We start from the raw sequence: 15490 nt of genomic DNA, 5'->3' as shown, positions 1-15490 counted from the left end.
TGTGCTTTACATCAAATGCGTGCATTGCAAGTTAGCAACCGAAGCAAGGACTTAATGTCAAGGACTATTAGAACTCTTTGTGCAAACACAATCTTATGTTTCGAGAAAAATACGAAAAATCATCAGAAAAGGAAATAACACCAAATGGACTAATGTAAAATTGCATAAAAATTAAAGACAATGGCACGCCTTAAATCATGGCGGCCCGCCCAAAATTGTCTCTCTAAAATTGTGCAGGTAAAAGGCCTAGAAAACAGAGGCAAACAACCGATGATGCGACAAAATGAACTATAAATAAATGCCTATAATTTCTGAAAATCAATGTCATTTATTAATCCAGAGTCCCGTGTGAATATAAATGTGGTTTTGCCAGCTCCCTGCATCTTATGATCTTATCCAACCAAAGAAACTTGGACTGGCCATCGGGACCATTCTGACCTTGAACTCTGGTATAGTATGTTTGGGATGTAAATGTAAAAGTAAGGAAGGTTTGTTTTATAATCAATAAAAAGCATTTAAAGTATGGTGTACCAATACTGTGTCCGGTATCTGCTTGCTCCCCATCCCATAGGAAAACCTCTATTTCGGTCTAGCAGTCCAACTGATTAGCTTAACCTTCAGCCCCATTAAATGGTGTTCTTCCACAGGCTTTATGAATCAATTATGAAACCCTAACAAAGCTAGCCAAGGAAGAATCTTTTAAAGCCTTAACGGCTTAAATACAGCCTGCCTTGATCTTAGCCCTGTAAAGCTATTAAACTCCTGCCTGGATTGCATTAGCATCATGCAAGTCTGCTGCTAATCCTGTAACCACTGTACATTTTGCCTTCTGTTTATAAGTTTTTTGGGTTTTTTTTGTTTTTTTTTAAAGACTAATGAAAACACTGCAGTCTCATTTGTCTTTCAGGCATGCACAAATGTTAGGAGAAAGAAAATGCTAGGTGCTCCATCAATGAAATGAAGAAACAGGAGAGGAAGAAAGTAGTTTTACCCATTTCCTGGACAACATGCTCATTCACTTGGTTTAAAATGCAGAACTGCATTACATTATATTCCTTTTTATAACAGGAAGGTAAAGTTAGATTTAAAATGTAGTGTTGCTACTAGCTGTTGGCTGTGCGTGAAACAGCCTAGGCCACAGCCTTCTGCTAACAGGGCCCAATCTAAAGCCCACAGGAGTTGATGAAAAGCTTCCAAATGACTTCAGTGGAGTTTGGATTAGACCATAGTTTATACTGACCTAGTGTCCTTTTGTCCAGAAGGAGACTAAAGCACTACACCATTTACAGGTCAGATTGCCAGCTGCACCTTCCTATGCTGGCCACACCCTAAAGAGAGACAGAGGGCAAGAGAGTGTTCCCATTGCTTCCCTCTCAAGAGGTTCCACCAGGGAAGGGGCAGCTTTAATTCCACAAGACCTCCATATGGGCTGCTGGGGTGGAAGCGGCAGCGGGGTTGTTGACATCAACTCCTCATGTCCCAAACTATGCTCCCTCCCCAGCCAGTGCCACCCTTTGGGAGGGGCTCTCCCGAGTCCTTGCAAGATGCCTTGCAGAGGAACCGTACTAACCTTCTTGCAGTACAGGTCCTGCTGCTTGGCACTCTGCACTCTGGTCCAGGTCAGCTTCCTCCAGCCAAAACTTCATGCTGTATTTGGTCATATTTTATATAAACAATAGCCATCCCATTAGCAGCTGATGAAATGCCATCACCGCTGTAGTGCAACATGGCCACGTGCTGAACACCACCCAATAGTTCCAGGTAGAAAATGGAGAATTCTCATATCCAGCAAACCATAGGGAAGCTTTTACATAGGTGATTTTGATTTTATTCTGCCATTCCTGGCCCAATTTTGCAGCCTTTTGAGATTCAGCAAGCCCAGATGAAATTCAGAGAAGCATCTGAGTTTCCGGTTGCTTACCTGAACTTCCTTTCAGTCATTACTTTACATTTCATGTCTTTGAGCACAAACTGCTCATTCCTATGTGCAGTAACCAGGAGGGTTGTTTTATTCACATTTCCACCTACTCTAGAAATGGTTCCATATTGAATCTGGCTCTGCATCTCACACAAACACACCATGAGGTTTGGGATCAGATTAAAACCTCAGAGCTGGAGCCCATCTCTTTAACAGGCCAAACCAGAACACGGTCTCTAAATGCCCCTGAGCTTCAGGAGAAGTTCAGATCTGGATCTAAACCCAGATTTGTACTTGGTTGATCTCTCACTTACTCTGTTTTCCCCAATCTGAACAAATGAACCCAGCTCTCATCAGGTCACTTTCCTATGAATTTCTCACCTGTTTGCTGTACGATTGTTGCAGTCAGTCTATGGGGAATCCTGGATGGAAGTTTCAACCCTGCTCGTATCTGGTAGTATCTAGAGAGAGGATTTTAAAAAGAAAGGATGTTATACAGATGACTACTCCATTCAATACGAGAAAAATAGTAAGAACACACAATGGATATTTACGCTAGTTCAGAGAGCAAACATGCAGCTATGATATTAAGGAGAGCAGGTGGATTGGACTGTTAAATATTATGGCCCTGATTCTCCTCTCATTCACATAAGCTTTATACAAGTTTAATTCCATTGACTTCAAGGGAATTACTCCTGATTTACACGAACGTGAGAGGAGGAGTAAACCCAACACGCCTTTAATATGAAGAGCCGTGACAAGAAAAGCTTGCTTCGAGAAAAGAAGAGTCCATGATGCAATGCAACACGATCAAACAGGATGCACTGGAAAGTTAACACAAGTGAAAACTCAAAAGAAATGTTTGTACATTATCCAAACCCCCTTCCCCTCCCGCGGTTAACATGCTTCTATTCTATCTGTATTTGCATTATCAGGTCTAGGCCCCCTTGCATTGCAGTTATTTGGTATCAAAGGGCCAAATGTTATGCTACACACACAGGCTCTGATTTTCATTTTTCTCAGTGGATGCTCTCCCACCTTCTAGTTTCCACGTATGTGCTCCTGCCCCCAGCTTGTGAGTGCTGAGCAACCCCCTTTTTTTTTCCGGTAGGTGCTTGAGCCCCGGAGCACCAACGGAGTCAGCGCTTATGGTTACATGTATCAGGACAATACCCGGCCACAGAATGTGAGAGAACAGCAATGGAAATTTTGCTTGAGTGAGAGTTAAGTGCACTGCAGGACTCTGAGGAAAATTTGCATATATCTGCATACAGCCTTCATATATAAATATAGAGGTATATTCCCCAACAAAAATCTTCATTAGCCAAGAGTAATAGGCACCATAGTCCAATTAACAGCATCCTGCCATGTAATTCAGGATTTCTGGGTTCTGTTCACAACCTGCTGTGTGTCTTGGTGGAGTCATTTCACTTGTGTGTGTGTCGGTGTTTCTTCTCCTACTCTTTGCCTGGTCTATTTACACTATGAATTCTTTGGGGCAGGTATTGTGTCTTTTCTAAGTTGAACAGTCATACAACTAAGGGAACATATGACAGGGGTCCATAAAATCATGAATGGCGTGGGGAAAGTGAATAGGGATGTGTTACTTATCCCTTTACATATGACAAGAATTAGGCATCACCCGATGAAATTAACAGACAGCAGGTTTGGAACAAACAAAGAAATACTTCTTCACACAATGCACAGTCAACCTGTGGGACTCGTTGCCAGGGGATCTTGTGAAGGCCAAAAGTATAACTGGGTTCAATAAAGAATTAGAAAGGGGGTAGGCACATCAATGGCTATCAGTCAAGATGGTCAGGGGTCCAATCTCATGATCCTGGTGTCCTTAAATCTCCAACTGCCAGTAGCTGGGACTGGATCACAGGGGACAGATCACTTAATAATTGCCCTAGTCTGTTCATTCTCTGTGAAGCATCTAGCACTGGCTACTCTTGGTAGACAGGATACTGGGCTAGTTGGACCACTGGTCTGACCCAGTACGGCCATTCTTATGTCTATTATAATGTGTATGTACAATGCCAAGCACAGTGGGGCCCTGGCTTCAGTTATTGCCTCTAGTTGTAAATAATGATGATTTTAGATTTAAAAGGTTTGTCACTGGAATCCAATCAGATAATATGTAAACACTTTACAAAACTACTACACTTGTGTGTGTGTGGAGGGGTGGGGGGTGTTTTTATTTTTGGATGAGTATCTGGAAATGAACATTTCAGGAAACCAGCCAACCCCAACTTGACATAACTGCCATTGCACACACCAGCCCCACCCCAATTACAACTACACACCCAACCTACACCCTGCCCCTTTGTTCCATTCTGTGGTGGAGATAGGTTGGTGGAAGTACTTTAATGCATTTAGATACTGTTTATTAAACCCTTAGCAAAGATTTTAAGACCAGAACAGACCCACACATGTTAAAACCTGCAGGAGGGGGCTTTGTGGGGAGAACATTCTCCACCGAATCCCCTCATGGAGATCCCCATGCAGAGAGTGAGGTTTGCTCAAACCCTCCTTACAGAAAAGAGTTCAGGCCCAGCCACCGAAACCTGGCAAATCCCTGAAGATCTGCATGGACCCCATAGCACATCCATACTGTCGCTGCCCCTTGGCACCAGATATAGGCAAGACCTACAGGCGAGAAGCCCGTACTTCATTTATGGGTCATAAGCTGCCTAAAACCCCCACACTCTCACCCTACACCCCACACCCATTTCACTGATGCACGATTGGGAACTGAGTGCAAGTGCAAAATGCCTGATTTTCCTCCTCCTTACACTGGTTTTACACAACTGTAGGATCACTGACTTCAGTCGAGGTTCTCCTGATTTACCCCGGGACATGTGAGGGGAGAGTTGAGCTGAAGGTGTTTAATCATAGTGAAAATATAAAGTAATACATTTTGTTAAAATGATAACAGCCTGCTTGCACTATCAGCAAAATCAAAAGTACCTTTCTAATTTAAAATACTAATATCACTACTAGCCATCGCTGATGGTTGCCACAAATAAGTAACAAGACTCTTTAATATGCAGACATTAACTGATAACATGTTTTATCATGAATCCCGGTCACACTGGACTAATTCCCCAGTGTGACAGGGACTCGTGTGCATAATCCTGACTGCATGTGCATCTTTCATAGGGAAAAATAAAATCCTATCATTTCTGGCTGCCTGTTTTATTCCTTTATGTCTAAAGATTCTGATTGTTCAGGAAACACTGGCCGGGATGAGCAACTATTTAGCTAGAAAGCAGAAAATGTTCAGACTGCACAGAGTTTTACCCTAGGATAGCATTTGAGCTCTCCTTAAACAAACTCAGCCATTGCTTCAACAGCTCTGCACACTGCATCATTCCTTACACGCATCATCCTCCATGTCTAAACTGCATCATGCTCCCTTTTCTTCAGCTTTCCCGAGGCATCCTGCTCTTTTTGCTTTTACCCTTGCTGGTTTTCAAAGGAATATGTTGATCTAAAGCACCATGGTTGTACCAGTTTAAAGTTTGCATTGCTCTGTGAGACAGCAGCCGTTTCTCTTTTTTAAAAAAAGATTCTAGATGAAGGACGTACCACGGCCTTGCATAGTATGAAGAGCATCCAGGCTCTGCACAGTTAAGGTTGAAACTACCTCTCCATTATAAAGCCCAATTCTCCACTGCCTTGCTCCCTGTGTCATCATTTATTCCTGTGCCAAGCGAGAACGGAGCAGGAGCACAATACTACTGAATTAGAATGGCATGTGACTTTTACTTTGCACGGTTTCCCATGACAATACAAGGTGCAAAACAGTCATTTCTGCAACATACCAAGGCACAGACCAGACTGGGGGGGGGGGCAGGGCGGAGGGACTGTGTCACCCCTGTCCTGGGACCTTTGGTGCCTTACAAAGCCTTGCTGGAGAAGCTCCCATCTGGCTGCTCTTACCCCCCTAGCTTTCACCAGCCTTGGTTGTACTGCCGGGTGACCCCAACATGCCTCCAGTCCCAGATTTTCTCCCAGACATGTATGTCGTGTACTGCCCAGCACTCTGCTAGGCAGAACAAATATATTAAGTCCATTATTCCTTTAAGGGAATAATATTCCAGTTTATTACCTTAGAGTTACCTAGATACTTTATCTTAAATACACTGGATTAGATAAAACAATGAAACAAATTTATTAACTACAAAGAGAGAAATTTTAAGTGAGTCATGAGGCATACAAGTCAGAAATGGTTACAGGAAAAATAAAGAAAAACACTTATTAGTATCTACTTAAGAAACTTAGTTGCAAAGCAAATTTTCTCACAACATGCTCCAGCGGATTGCTGAGCAAATTTTCACATCAGAACCTCTCTCCCAGAGTCCAGTAGCTGTTTCTGTTTGTCTTCTGAGGTGTGGAGAACGAGGTGGGTAGGGACAGAGACAGGGGTCCCTCTGGGTGTTGGTCCTTCCTTTTAATAGTTTTAAAACCTCTCTTGGAAAACATTTCCAGCTGAGACCCAGAAGACAAAGAGCCTATGTAGAAGGATGTTCCCTGCTGGTTTTTTCCCCACCTATTTGAACTTTTTTTTGTTTTCCCTTCCTCCTTGATGACTCTGTTTACTGCTTAAATGCAAATTAAAGCAAGCACACATTCCTTTGTATAGGACAGACCTGTTTGCCAATTTTGGTTTGGCAGGGCTGTGTGGCTTGGAACATGTGTTAATAACACCATATAGAGATATTTTATAACTGCACATACCATGTTGCCATACATATTTTATCAGGATAATACTGACCAGCAAATTGTGAGTTGTCAAATGATACCCTACAAGGCATACCTTGTACAAAGATTATTATAATAGTGTGTAGGGTGTGAATACAGGAGTGTATTCCATCACCGTTTCTTATCCCCCTAATGCTGACATAGGGTAGGTCTATACTCACCGTCCGGGTCAACACGGTGAGTTCGACTTCTTGGAGTTTGAACTATCGCATCTAATCAAGACGCGATAGTTCGAACTCCCCGCGCGCTCCGGTCGACTCCGGAACTCCACCACCGCGAACGGCGGTGGCGGAGTCGACCTTGGAGCCACGGAGTTCGACCCCGCCGCGTCTGGACGGGTAAGTCAGTCGAACTAGGGTACTTCGAACTTGCGTACCCTAGTTCGACCCCCCACCCCTTAGTGTAGACCAGGCTATAAATGAACCAATTCAGCTGATACTTCACAGGCATAATGGAGATTACAAACTCTTCAGGGCAGGACCTGCCCTTTATACAGTGTGTTTGTACAGTGTCTAGCACAACAGACCCTTAGTCCTGATTGGGGTTTCTATATGGACTATGGCAATACCAATACATAATAATCCATATTATCTGAGGATAGAATGTTTCCAGAACATTTGGGACCAACTGGACAATGTATTCAGGAGCGAGGCAGAGTCAAAAAGGCATGGAGGGGGGGTTATTTTTTTAAAGTAATCCACACTTTCAGCTCATTATTGTTTGATCTGTTGGTTTTTAGGAGCACCAGTGTCTTTGGTTTGTTCTGGAGAATTTAGCAAGTAATTGTGTGGGATTTGTATTTATTTAATTGGGTTCTTCAGTACTATATTTTTATGCACATTAGGACGTGTAATCCCAAGCTTACCAAACTGTGCACAAGTGCCACAGAGCTCTCAGGAACCCTGCAGGGCATCTCCTGAACTGCCGCTGCTTCTACCACCTCTTTAGCAACCTGGGGCTGAGAGACGTCCCGGAAAGCAAGAGAAGCAATTCTAAAAGGTTATTGGCTGAAGATGACTAAAGGGTTGGACCGGCAGTGGGGAGATCGTCATGCATGAAAGGAGGTGCTGGTCCAAAAGTTACTGAAATTTTCAGTACATCTTTCAGGAAAGTTCAGGACTGCTGCTATAAGACAAACATGAAGGCTGATGAGGTTTGCAAGGCCTTACTATGAACGTTCTGCACAGCTACATTCAGTACTGAGCAATGCTCTTATAAACTCTCTGCGTTTTTCTCTGAGCATCATCATCAGCATTCTCTTACTAGAAACAACAGTACTGAATGTGTTAAGCATGTAGGTATTCAGAGCAGCTAATACACATTTTAGCCAACTAAGTATTTATTTAATAGCAAGTGCATTTTTCTATATTTGTCACTACCAGGATTAAAGGGACTGACATTTAAACAGGGCAAAAACAACAGAGGATGGAGCTGGCTTTTTTTTCCCCCTCAACACAGAAGATTTTATCATCCAGCAGGACGCCATGTGAAACACAGTTGTGATCACACTGTCATCACCCTGACAGTATGCTACTATAGAGCTCTGACAGCAAGCCCTCCCTTTTTGTCAATGACGGATTACTCAAGTGTACTCATCTGTATTCTCTGAATGTGCAGAAGAATAGCAAGCTGCAAGAGAATGCCTCAGACAAATAAAATGAATAATGAGGGCTTATAAATAATCAGAATTTTAAATGAGAAGCGGCAGGGCCATAGGTCAGCCTAAAAGGAGTTTGGTACAGGGGTCCGTGTAACTCCATCACTGGAGGTGATTTGCTCTGCCTGAATGTTAGTTGACCGGATACGACAAGAACAGAATGTAACAGGCCTTGCAGTTGGTATGGATTTGTGTGTTGCATTACATCTATAAGCCTGATGAAAAACCCAAAGTCAATGGGATTCTTTCCATTTACTTCAACAGGCACTGGATCATGCCTCTCTATCCAACATACAGCACATATATAGTATTGGCAAAAATAGAAAGAAGGTTTATGCAAGTCCTTTAAGTAAAGATCTATGCATTTGTTCATATGTATGCACTGCAATTCCACAAGAGTTCAGTATAATGTCGTATAGTTGATTTATTACATTAAAATGAGTGGAACGTGCCGATCTGGCAACACTGGAGATCGAAGTCCCCTATTCCTCCACAGTGAAATTCAGCCCATTGTGGAGGCCAGCTCAGGGGCTATGAACTAATTAAGTTCCATTTAAGCCCTTAAAGTAAAACATAACTAATATTTAAGTGGGGCACAGGCCTCACTCTAGCCCTCCGCAAATGGCTAAATTTTACCTCTACAAACAAGTAGAGCTTAGGCAATGTCAGCGCAAGCGTCGTCCTGTTCCTCCCACCCAACAGGGCGAACTTGTGCCCTGGAGAGACTAGTACCTGGGGTGATTATACTTCAGTTTCCATGCCCCAGTTTGGGTATAAATACATACAGGCAAAATAATGGCACCTGCAATACCATCGATTTAGGCTCCTAGTTTGAAGATCCAACCATGTGGTTAGACAACCCAGTAGCCATTTCATGGACCTGCCATTAAACAAATTGTTTATTTTGTTTATTTCGGATTTTGACACTCTCCCCCACCCCCAAAAAAGGTTTCTTCTCCTTACCCAGCAATCAGCCTCCCTTTTTTATTCCTTCCTACCACTTTCAATGAAAAAAGGGAAGAAAAGTAAAAGGAGAGAAATAGGAATTTAGGAGGGACTTACCTAGACTGGCATCAGGCTAATTTAGTGCCTCATGGTCCCCTCTCAGCAGTCATCCACAGTGCAGGAGCTTCATTGTTATGAGCAGTAAGGTAGCTTAGCACTCCAGCTACATCAGTGGTTTTCAACCTGTGGTCCGCGGACACCTGGAGGCGCACAGGCTATGTCTAAGATTTCCAAAGGGGTCCGCACCTCCATTCAAAATGTTTTAGGGGTCCGCATAGGAAAAGAGGTTGAAAACCACTCAGCTACACCATGAGTTCACATCTTTCAAAGTCAAAGACACAAAGGATACAAAACCAATCTTCCACCCTAGACTCCTACCCAGCTCATCTCTCCAAGGGTCCTTCCAACTGCACAACAGTCTGCAGCCCTTCTGCAGGACTCAGCTTCCAGCCCTCACAGGGTCCCATCAGTACCTCCTTCCCCTTGTACAAAGTAGCAACACAGGGCGAAAACCAGGCCCACCCTCTACTAGAGGCCTGGGGTCCTAAACAATTAGGCTATCTGCACAATAACCCAAACTGCCCGGTCTCTCTTTCCCAGTGACTCTTCCTGCATGTTTTCAGCCTAGGTCTCCTCACTGGTCCTTCCCTATCTGTGTAAGGGCCCACCAGTCTTGAACCTGGGCCCACGGGCTCCCAGAATTGCTGGAAGCAAGAGGCTAGCAAAACTCAGGATCCTTGTATGTGGTGCCTCTGGGAGGAGTCAGACTGAAGTCAATGACCGATTGGCCCAACCATACTACTGTAGTCTATAGGATAGTTTAGGTTAAGAAATAACTATAAGTTAAGTCTGGGGCCTACGTTAGGCCAAGTGAAAAGGAGCATGGGGAACAAAAGTTGCTAGTGTGAGAAATGTCAATGATAAGAGTTAAATAAGATAGTGTGTTGTGGGAAAGTAAGAGTCAGCAAGGACGTGACCCAGGGTTATTTTACCGTTATGCTTTGGTTATAACTGGCTTGAGCAAGGTTTTTAATGAGTGTTTTCAAGACCTGTGAATGTTTTATTCAAATGTTATCTACAATGATAGTATGAGAAGGACATTGGTGCAGATGTAAATTTCAATACTGTGTAACGTAGAGGGCCAATAAGATGGCAGAAATATAATTATTGTAAAGGGCAGTTTAATGCCGTATTAAAATGGGGTATGAAAGGAGTAGTTTTGCTAAATTGTAGAGAGAGCTCCAATTCACTTCCAAAGGGTACCACTAGGTTGCAGGATCATAAGGCTGTACTTCACGCTGTTGTTAGTGGTCTGACAACCAACTGATACACCATTCCATCTTCGAGTAAGTATAACTGGAGTGTTGTGAAAGTGGGAATTGGATGCCTGTTTGTTTAACTCGTCATTTTCCTGGTAAATGAAGTGTGGTTTTATGCTTCAAAGTGTTGCCTGGTGGTTACAAAAGGCCTCACTATTTAAGCCATGAGGTGGCACAGGAAGTTGTCTGAACAACTGACAGACTTCTTGCTGCACTAGACCTGACTCTAATGTGGTCTCTGGTTCCTGATTTCAGCTCTGACCCCTAGCCTGGTTCCTGCTGTGACCTCTGGTTCTGACCACTAGGCCTGACCACCAGATCGGACTGCCCATGTCCTGGTCCTGACGCTCCCAAATCTGCTCTCCTAGAATCTCTTTCCTGACTGAACTCAGGCTGCCCTTATATCTCCCAGGAGACTCTTGGTCATTTGCTCCTGTCGTCACATGACCCCTGAACTCCTTCACGTCACTTAAAGAGATGGGCTAAACCTGGCAGAGGTGAGGCTGAGCCCCAATGCCTCTTAAAGAGCCAGCTCACCCTGTGATGGGGGGGAAGGGCAATGTAATAAATCCAAGAACTGAATAGTTCAGGTTTTCAAAATACAAACTAAGCAAAAAATATTTAATTTGAAACAAAATGTCGATTTGTTTTGTTTTGAAGGTTTATATAAAAAGGCTTGTTGCGGACACAGAACTGTTTCCATGAAACATCTTGATTTTGACACATCATTTTCCAACTAAAGAAGTTTCAGTCAAAACATTTCAACTGGCTCTAAAAGTATAACCATCACCTAGGAGAGCCAAATTCGGAGCAGAGCAAAGTTATTTCCAGTAGAAGTAAGGAAGCATTAGTGCCTTCATACAAGACACTGGTGAGGAAAACTGTATACAAGTCTGATTGCCTGTGTTAAAAAAGGATGAATCCAAAGCGGAACAGGTGCAGAGAAGACTACTAGGCTGATCAGTGAGTGCCGTTTGTTTAGCCTAGCAAAACAAAGGCCGAGAAGGGATATGATTGCTCCCAATAAACACATCGGGGGGATGTACCAGGGAGGGAGACGAGCTATTAAAGCTAAAGGACAACACTGACACAAGAACAAATGGGGATAAACTGGCCGTTAATACATTTAAACTGGAAATGAAAAGAAGATTTCTAACCATAACAGGAGTGGGCTTCTGGAACAGCCTCTCAATAGGAGTAGTGGGGGCGAACAATCTAACCAGCATTCAAATGGAAATTGATAAACTTGTGAATGGGATCATCTGACAGAGCCTGTGATAGATGACCCAGGCAGTCCCTCCAAGCCCTGTGTTCCTAACTGGTTCACTTCTGTAGCCCAGTGGGCCAGCTCACCTGTGTTATATTCATTGCTTTGTTATCCTGCTTTATTATATTTAGTAGTAATACAAGGAACCTACAGGCTTTTATCCTTAAGATTTGGCTTTACGAGATAATGTGAGGCTTGAGGCCTATAACCTTTGGCATAGATAAACTTAATTAACTCACCCACTATAGGGAACTGACAGTGGTGTGCCAGAGGGGGAATTTTGTCCAGAATACTGACATCAGCCAGCACAGAACACAGCTGACACCAGCATCCGGAAAGTTCCGGATGGAACCTCTGACCGCAAAGCTGCCATGACAGCAAATTGACATGTCTGCTATTAGGGTAACATCATACATATATGAACCTATAGAAAACGGACACCTTAAGGGGAGGAAATACAAATAAGGACCTCAATTGAAAAGACATTGGCCATGGCAGCGTCAGCATAACCTACTATAAAAGTAACATCCCAGGGGCAGCAGAGAGGTTGGAGAGATGTAGATCTTGGGAGGGGCCAGAATGATGGCCACCGGGGAAGATGAGGACGATGACGGTGATGAGAAAGATAACGGTTAAGTATGAAAGATAAAGGTGTAAGTATGGACATCCAAATGTACTTTCTGTATTATCTATATTTGCCTTGTTGAGTTTAAGTGTGTGTATAACTTTGCTAAATTATTAATATCTATATTTGTATATATGGAGAGAGAGTTCCTATAGTGTGAGTGTTGTACCTGTGCACATCGGGGTTCCCAAATTACATGATAATTTTACAATAATTTTACTGGGCCTGATCTTAGGACAAGAACCTGTTAATCCTCAAATTACAATTATATATACCCAACTTTGGGTCAGGCTACATTTCTGACCACTGGTAAGTTAGGAAGACATTTTCATTTGAGGTACACCTTGGATAGATCTTCTTGGTGTCCAGGTGAAGGAAAAAAAGTAAATAACCTCCAGATACAGGAACTGAAAAATCCTAGTGACTGTACTTAACATTCTCAAGCCATGCTCCAATATTTATGTCACAATCTAAGCACAATCTCCCATTCCTTCCCAGGGTTTCTTCTGCTGTTTTCTGGGCAGTCGGAAAACTACAGAGAGACTCTGCAGCTGATCAGAAGGATGATTCCAGCTCCCATGCACTGAAGCTGGAATACTATTCACCTATGGCCTTGTAGACAGAGTACTGGACTGAGACTTAGGAAGTCAGGAATTTAGTCCTGGCTTTGCTATTAGCCTACTGGGTGACCTTGGGCAAGTCACTTCATCTCTCTGTGCCTCAGTTTCTCCATCTGTAAAATGAGGATAATGATCTTTGCCCTCCTTTGTAAGGCACTGAGATCTACTGGTGAAAAGCATGGCATAAGAGCAGGCATTATTATTTGATATCTTAAGAGTTTCTGCATTTCTGAGGGGCATTTTCCTGATCATAATGCTATACATCCTTGGTTCACACTGAGTAATTTTAAATACAGGGTGACACCCATACGGTGAACTGCCTGTTGTCAAGTGATACCAAAAAGAATTAATGTATTTTAGTAAAGGCTACTCTGACCAGGTTTCATCGTCAACAAGGTATCACAACAGGCTACTACTTCATTTGTCACTCCTGCATCAGAAATTCTGTCTCAGCACAGAAAATCAGGCATCACCCAATCAAGAGTCCCTGTGTTCAGAATGAGAGATGCAAGTGGCACCTTTGGAACATCCCATGTGGTTAATGCAGCCGCCAGGAACTTGCCTTCCCACAGGCTTTGTACATCTTCGTTAGTCATCAGTTCCCTTTTCAACGATGGTATAAAATAATTAGATTTTTTAAACTTCATGTTCCCAAGTTTGATGCACTGATGGTTTTCTGAGGGCCTGCACTGCCTCAGGTGGGACCTTTTATCCCTTGTTTTTTAAACTGCTCTAACCTTTATGGCGAGGACTGTAGTGTGTAAACCACAGCTCACGGTATGGCCACAGCACCTGTTCAGGAGCCCCTACAGGCCCTGCCATGCTCTGGCACAATGCTCTAGGAGCACTGAGAATAGAGCAGGCTGTGCAATACTCTTAGTAGGGTTGTCCTCCGTCCGGGTTTTACCCCGATAGGCTGGTTTTTGGTTTGCCAGGTGCCCAGTTTTCGGGGGCCTGACAACCCTAAATTGCACCCAAACCAAAAGCCCTGTTACTACGGGGCAAGGGAAACGTACTGGACTGTTAACCCACCCCAGCCTCTGCTCAGCTGGGGCTGCCTCCTAACTGCAGCCAGGCTCCTTGAGACGATCCAGTGAGCAACCGGGGGGGCAGGGTGGAGGGGGCAGAAGAGGAGCGAGCAATGGGGGTCGGGCCTTCCAGGAAGAGGCAGAGAGGAGGCGGGGCCTTGGAGGGAAGAGGCAGGGCAAGGGACGGGGTCATCAGGTTCCAGTTACCAGAAATTAGAAAGGTGGCAACCCTAACTCTTAGAGAGAATTCAGCAGGGAATCCATCCTGTCCCAGCCCAGCTACACTAACCAGGGTCTAGGGACCCACAAACTCTGCACTGACTCACCCTTTTGATAGGCCAGAGCAATTGTCAGCTAACCCAAGGGCTGTGATGGCATCTAGAACATAAGAACAGCCATACTGGGTCAGACCAAAAGTCCATCAAGCCCAGTATCCTGTCTCTGATAGTGCCCAATGGCAGGTGCCCCAGAGGGAACGAATAAACAGCTTATCATCACGTGATCCCTGCCCTGTCACCCAATCCCAGCTTCTGGCAAACAGAGGCTAGGGACACCATCTCTGCTCATCCTGGCTATTAGCACCCACGAAAGAATGCAAGGGGGTGGATTCATGCACCTTCTGCCCCATTGCACGTCCATGCGGGGCTAATCTTTTGACTAATCCTAAGCACCAATAAATCCACAATCAGGAATATTATTATTTATATTAGGGCTGAACCTTCAGGCACGAGTGATCAGGGCCCCATTGTGCCAGGCATAGTACAGACACATAACAAAAGAAAGTCCCTGCCCCAGAGAACGTATCATCTAAACAAAGAGTCAGAGAGGTAACAGAGGAGTGCCATGACTTGCCTCAGGTCAGGCAGAGCTGGTACTAGAACTCAGATTTCCTTAGTGCCCATCCGGTGTCCTGTCTGCCAGCCAACACTGCTTCCCTATGACTAGTCCTGCATTTTCAGGAAGCCAGACTAACAGTGTGTTCTGTTTCTAACTCCTATGACTCTATAAACACCAAATGTTAAAACTAGGCTGGCCAAAACCCAAGAATTTTGTTTTGAAAAAAAAATAGAGTTTTGGGAATTTGTTCTTCTTCCACATCAGGAAGAACCTGAGACCCTCTGAGATTTTTCATGAAAAAACAGAGAGTGAGTGTACAGAAGAGCCAATAGACCAGTGGTTGGGCACTCATGTGGGATGTGGCAAACCCCACTTCAATCTCTACTCTGTCTGATTCAGACCAGAATCTAGAACAGTGGTGGGCAACGTGCGGCCCATAGGCTA

General features: G+C 43.9%; 1 protein-coding gene across 8 annotated transcripts in view; it reads right to left on the bottom strand.

Annotated features, from left to right (window-relative positions):
• FAM135B (family with sequence similarity 135 member B) overlaps positions 1 to 15490 on the bottom strand; it is a 355587-nt gene that overhangs the window by 178888 nt on the left and 161209 nt on the right. For all 8 annotated transcript variants that reach the window (XM_045008177.1, XM_045008178.1, XM_045008174.1 and 5 more), the window contains one exon: positions 2300 to 2379. In XM_045008177.1, coding sequence (XP_044864112.1) covers positions 2300 to 2379 — 80 coding nt within the window. The remainder of the gene's footprint in view (positions 1 to 2299; positions 2380 to 15490) is intronic.

This window comes from Mauremys mutica, chromosome 2 (genome assembly GCF_020497125.1).
Source record: "Mauremys mutica isolate MM-2020 ecotype Southern chromosome 2, ASM2049712v1, whole genome shotgun sequence".
Taxonomy (NCBI): domain Eukaryota; kingdom Metazoa; phylum Chordata; order Testudines; family Geoemydidae; genus Mauremys; species Mauremys mutica.
This window is presented reverse-complemented; position numbering and strand designations above follow the sequence as displayed.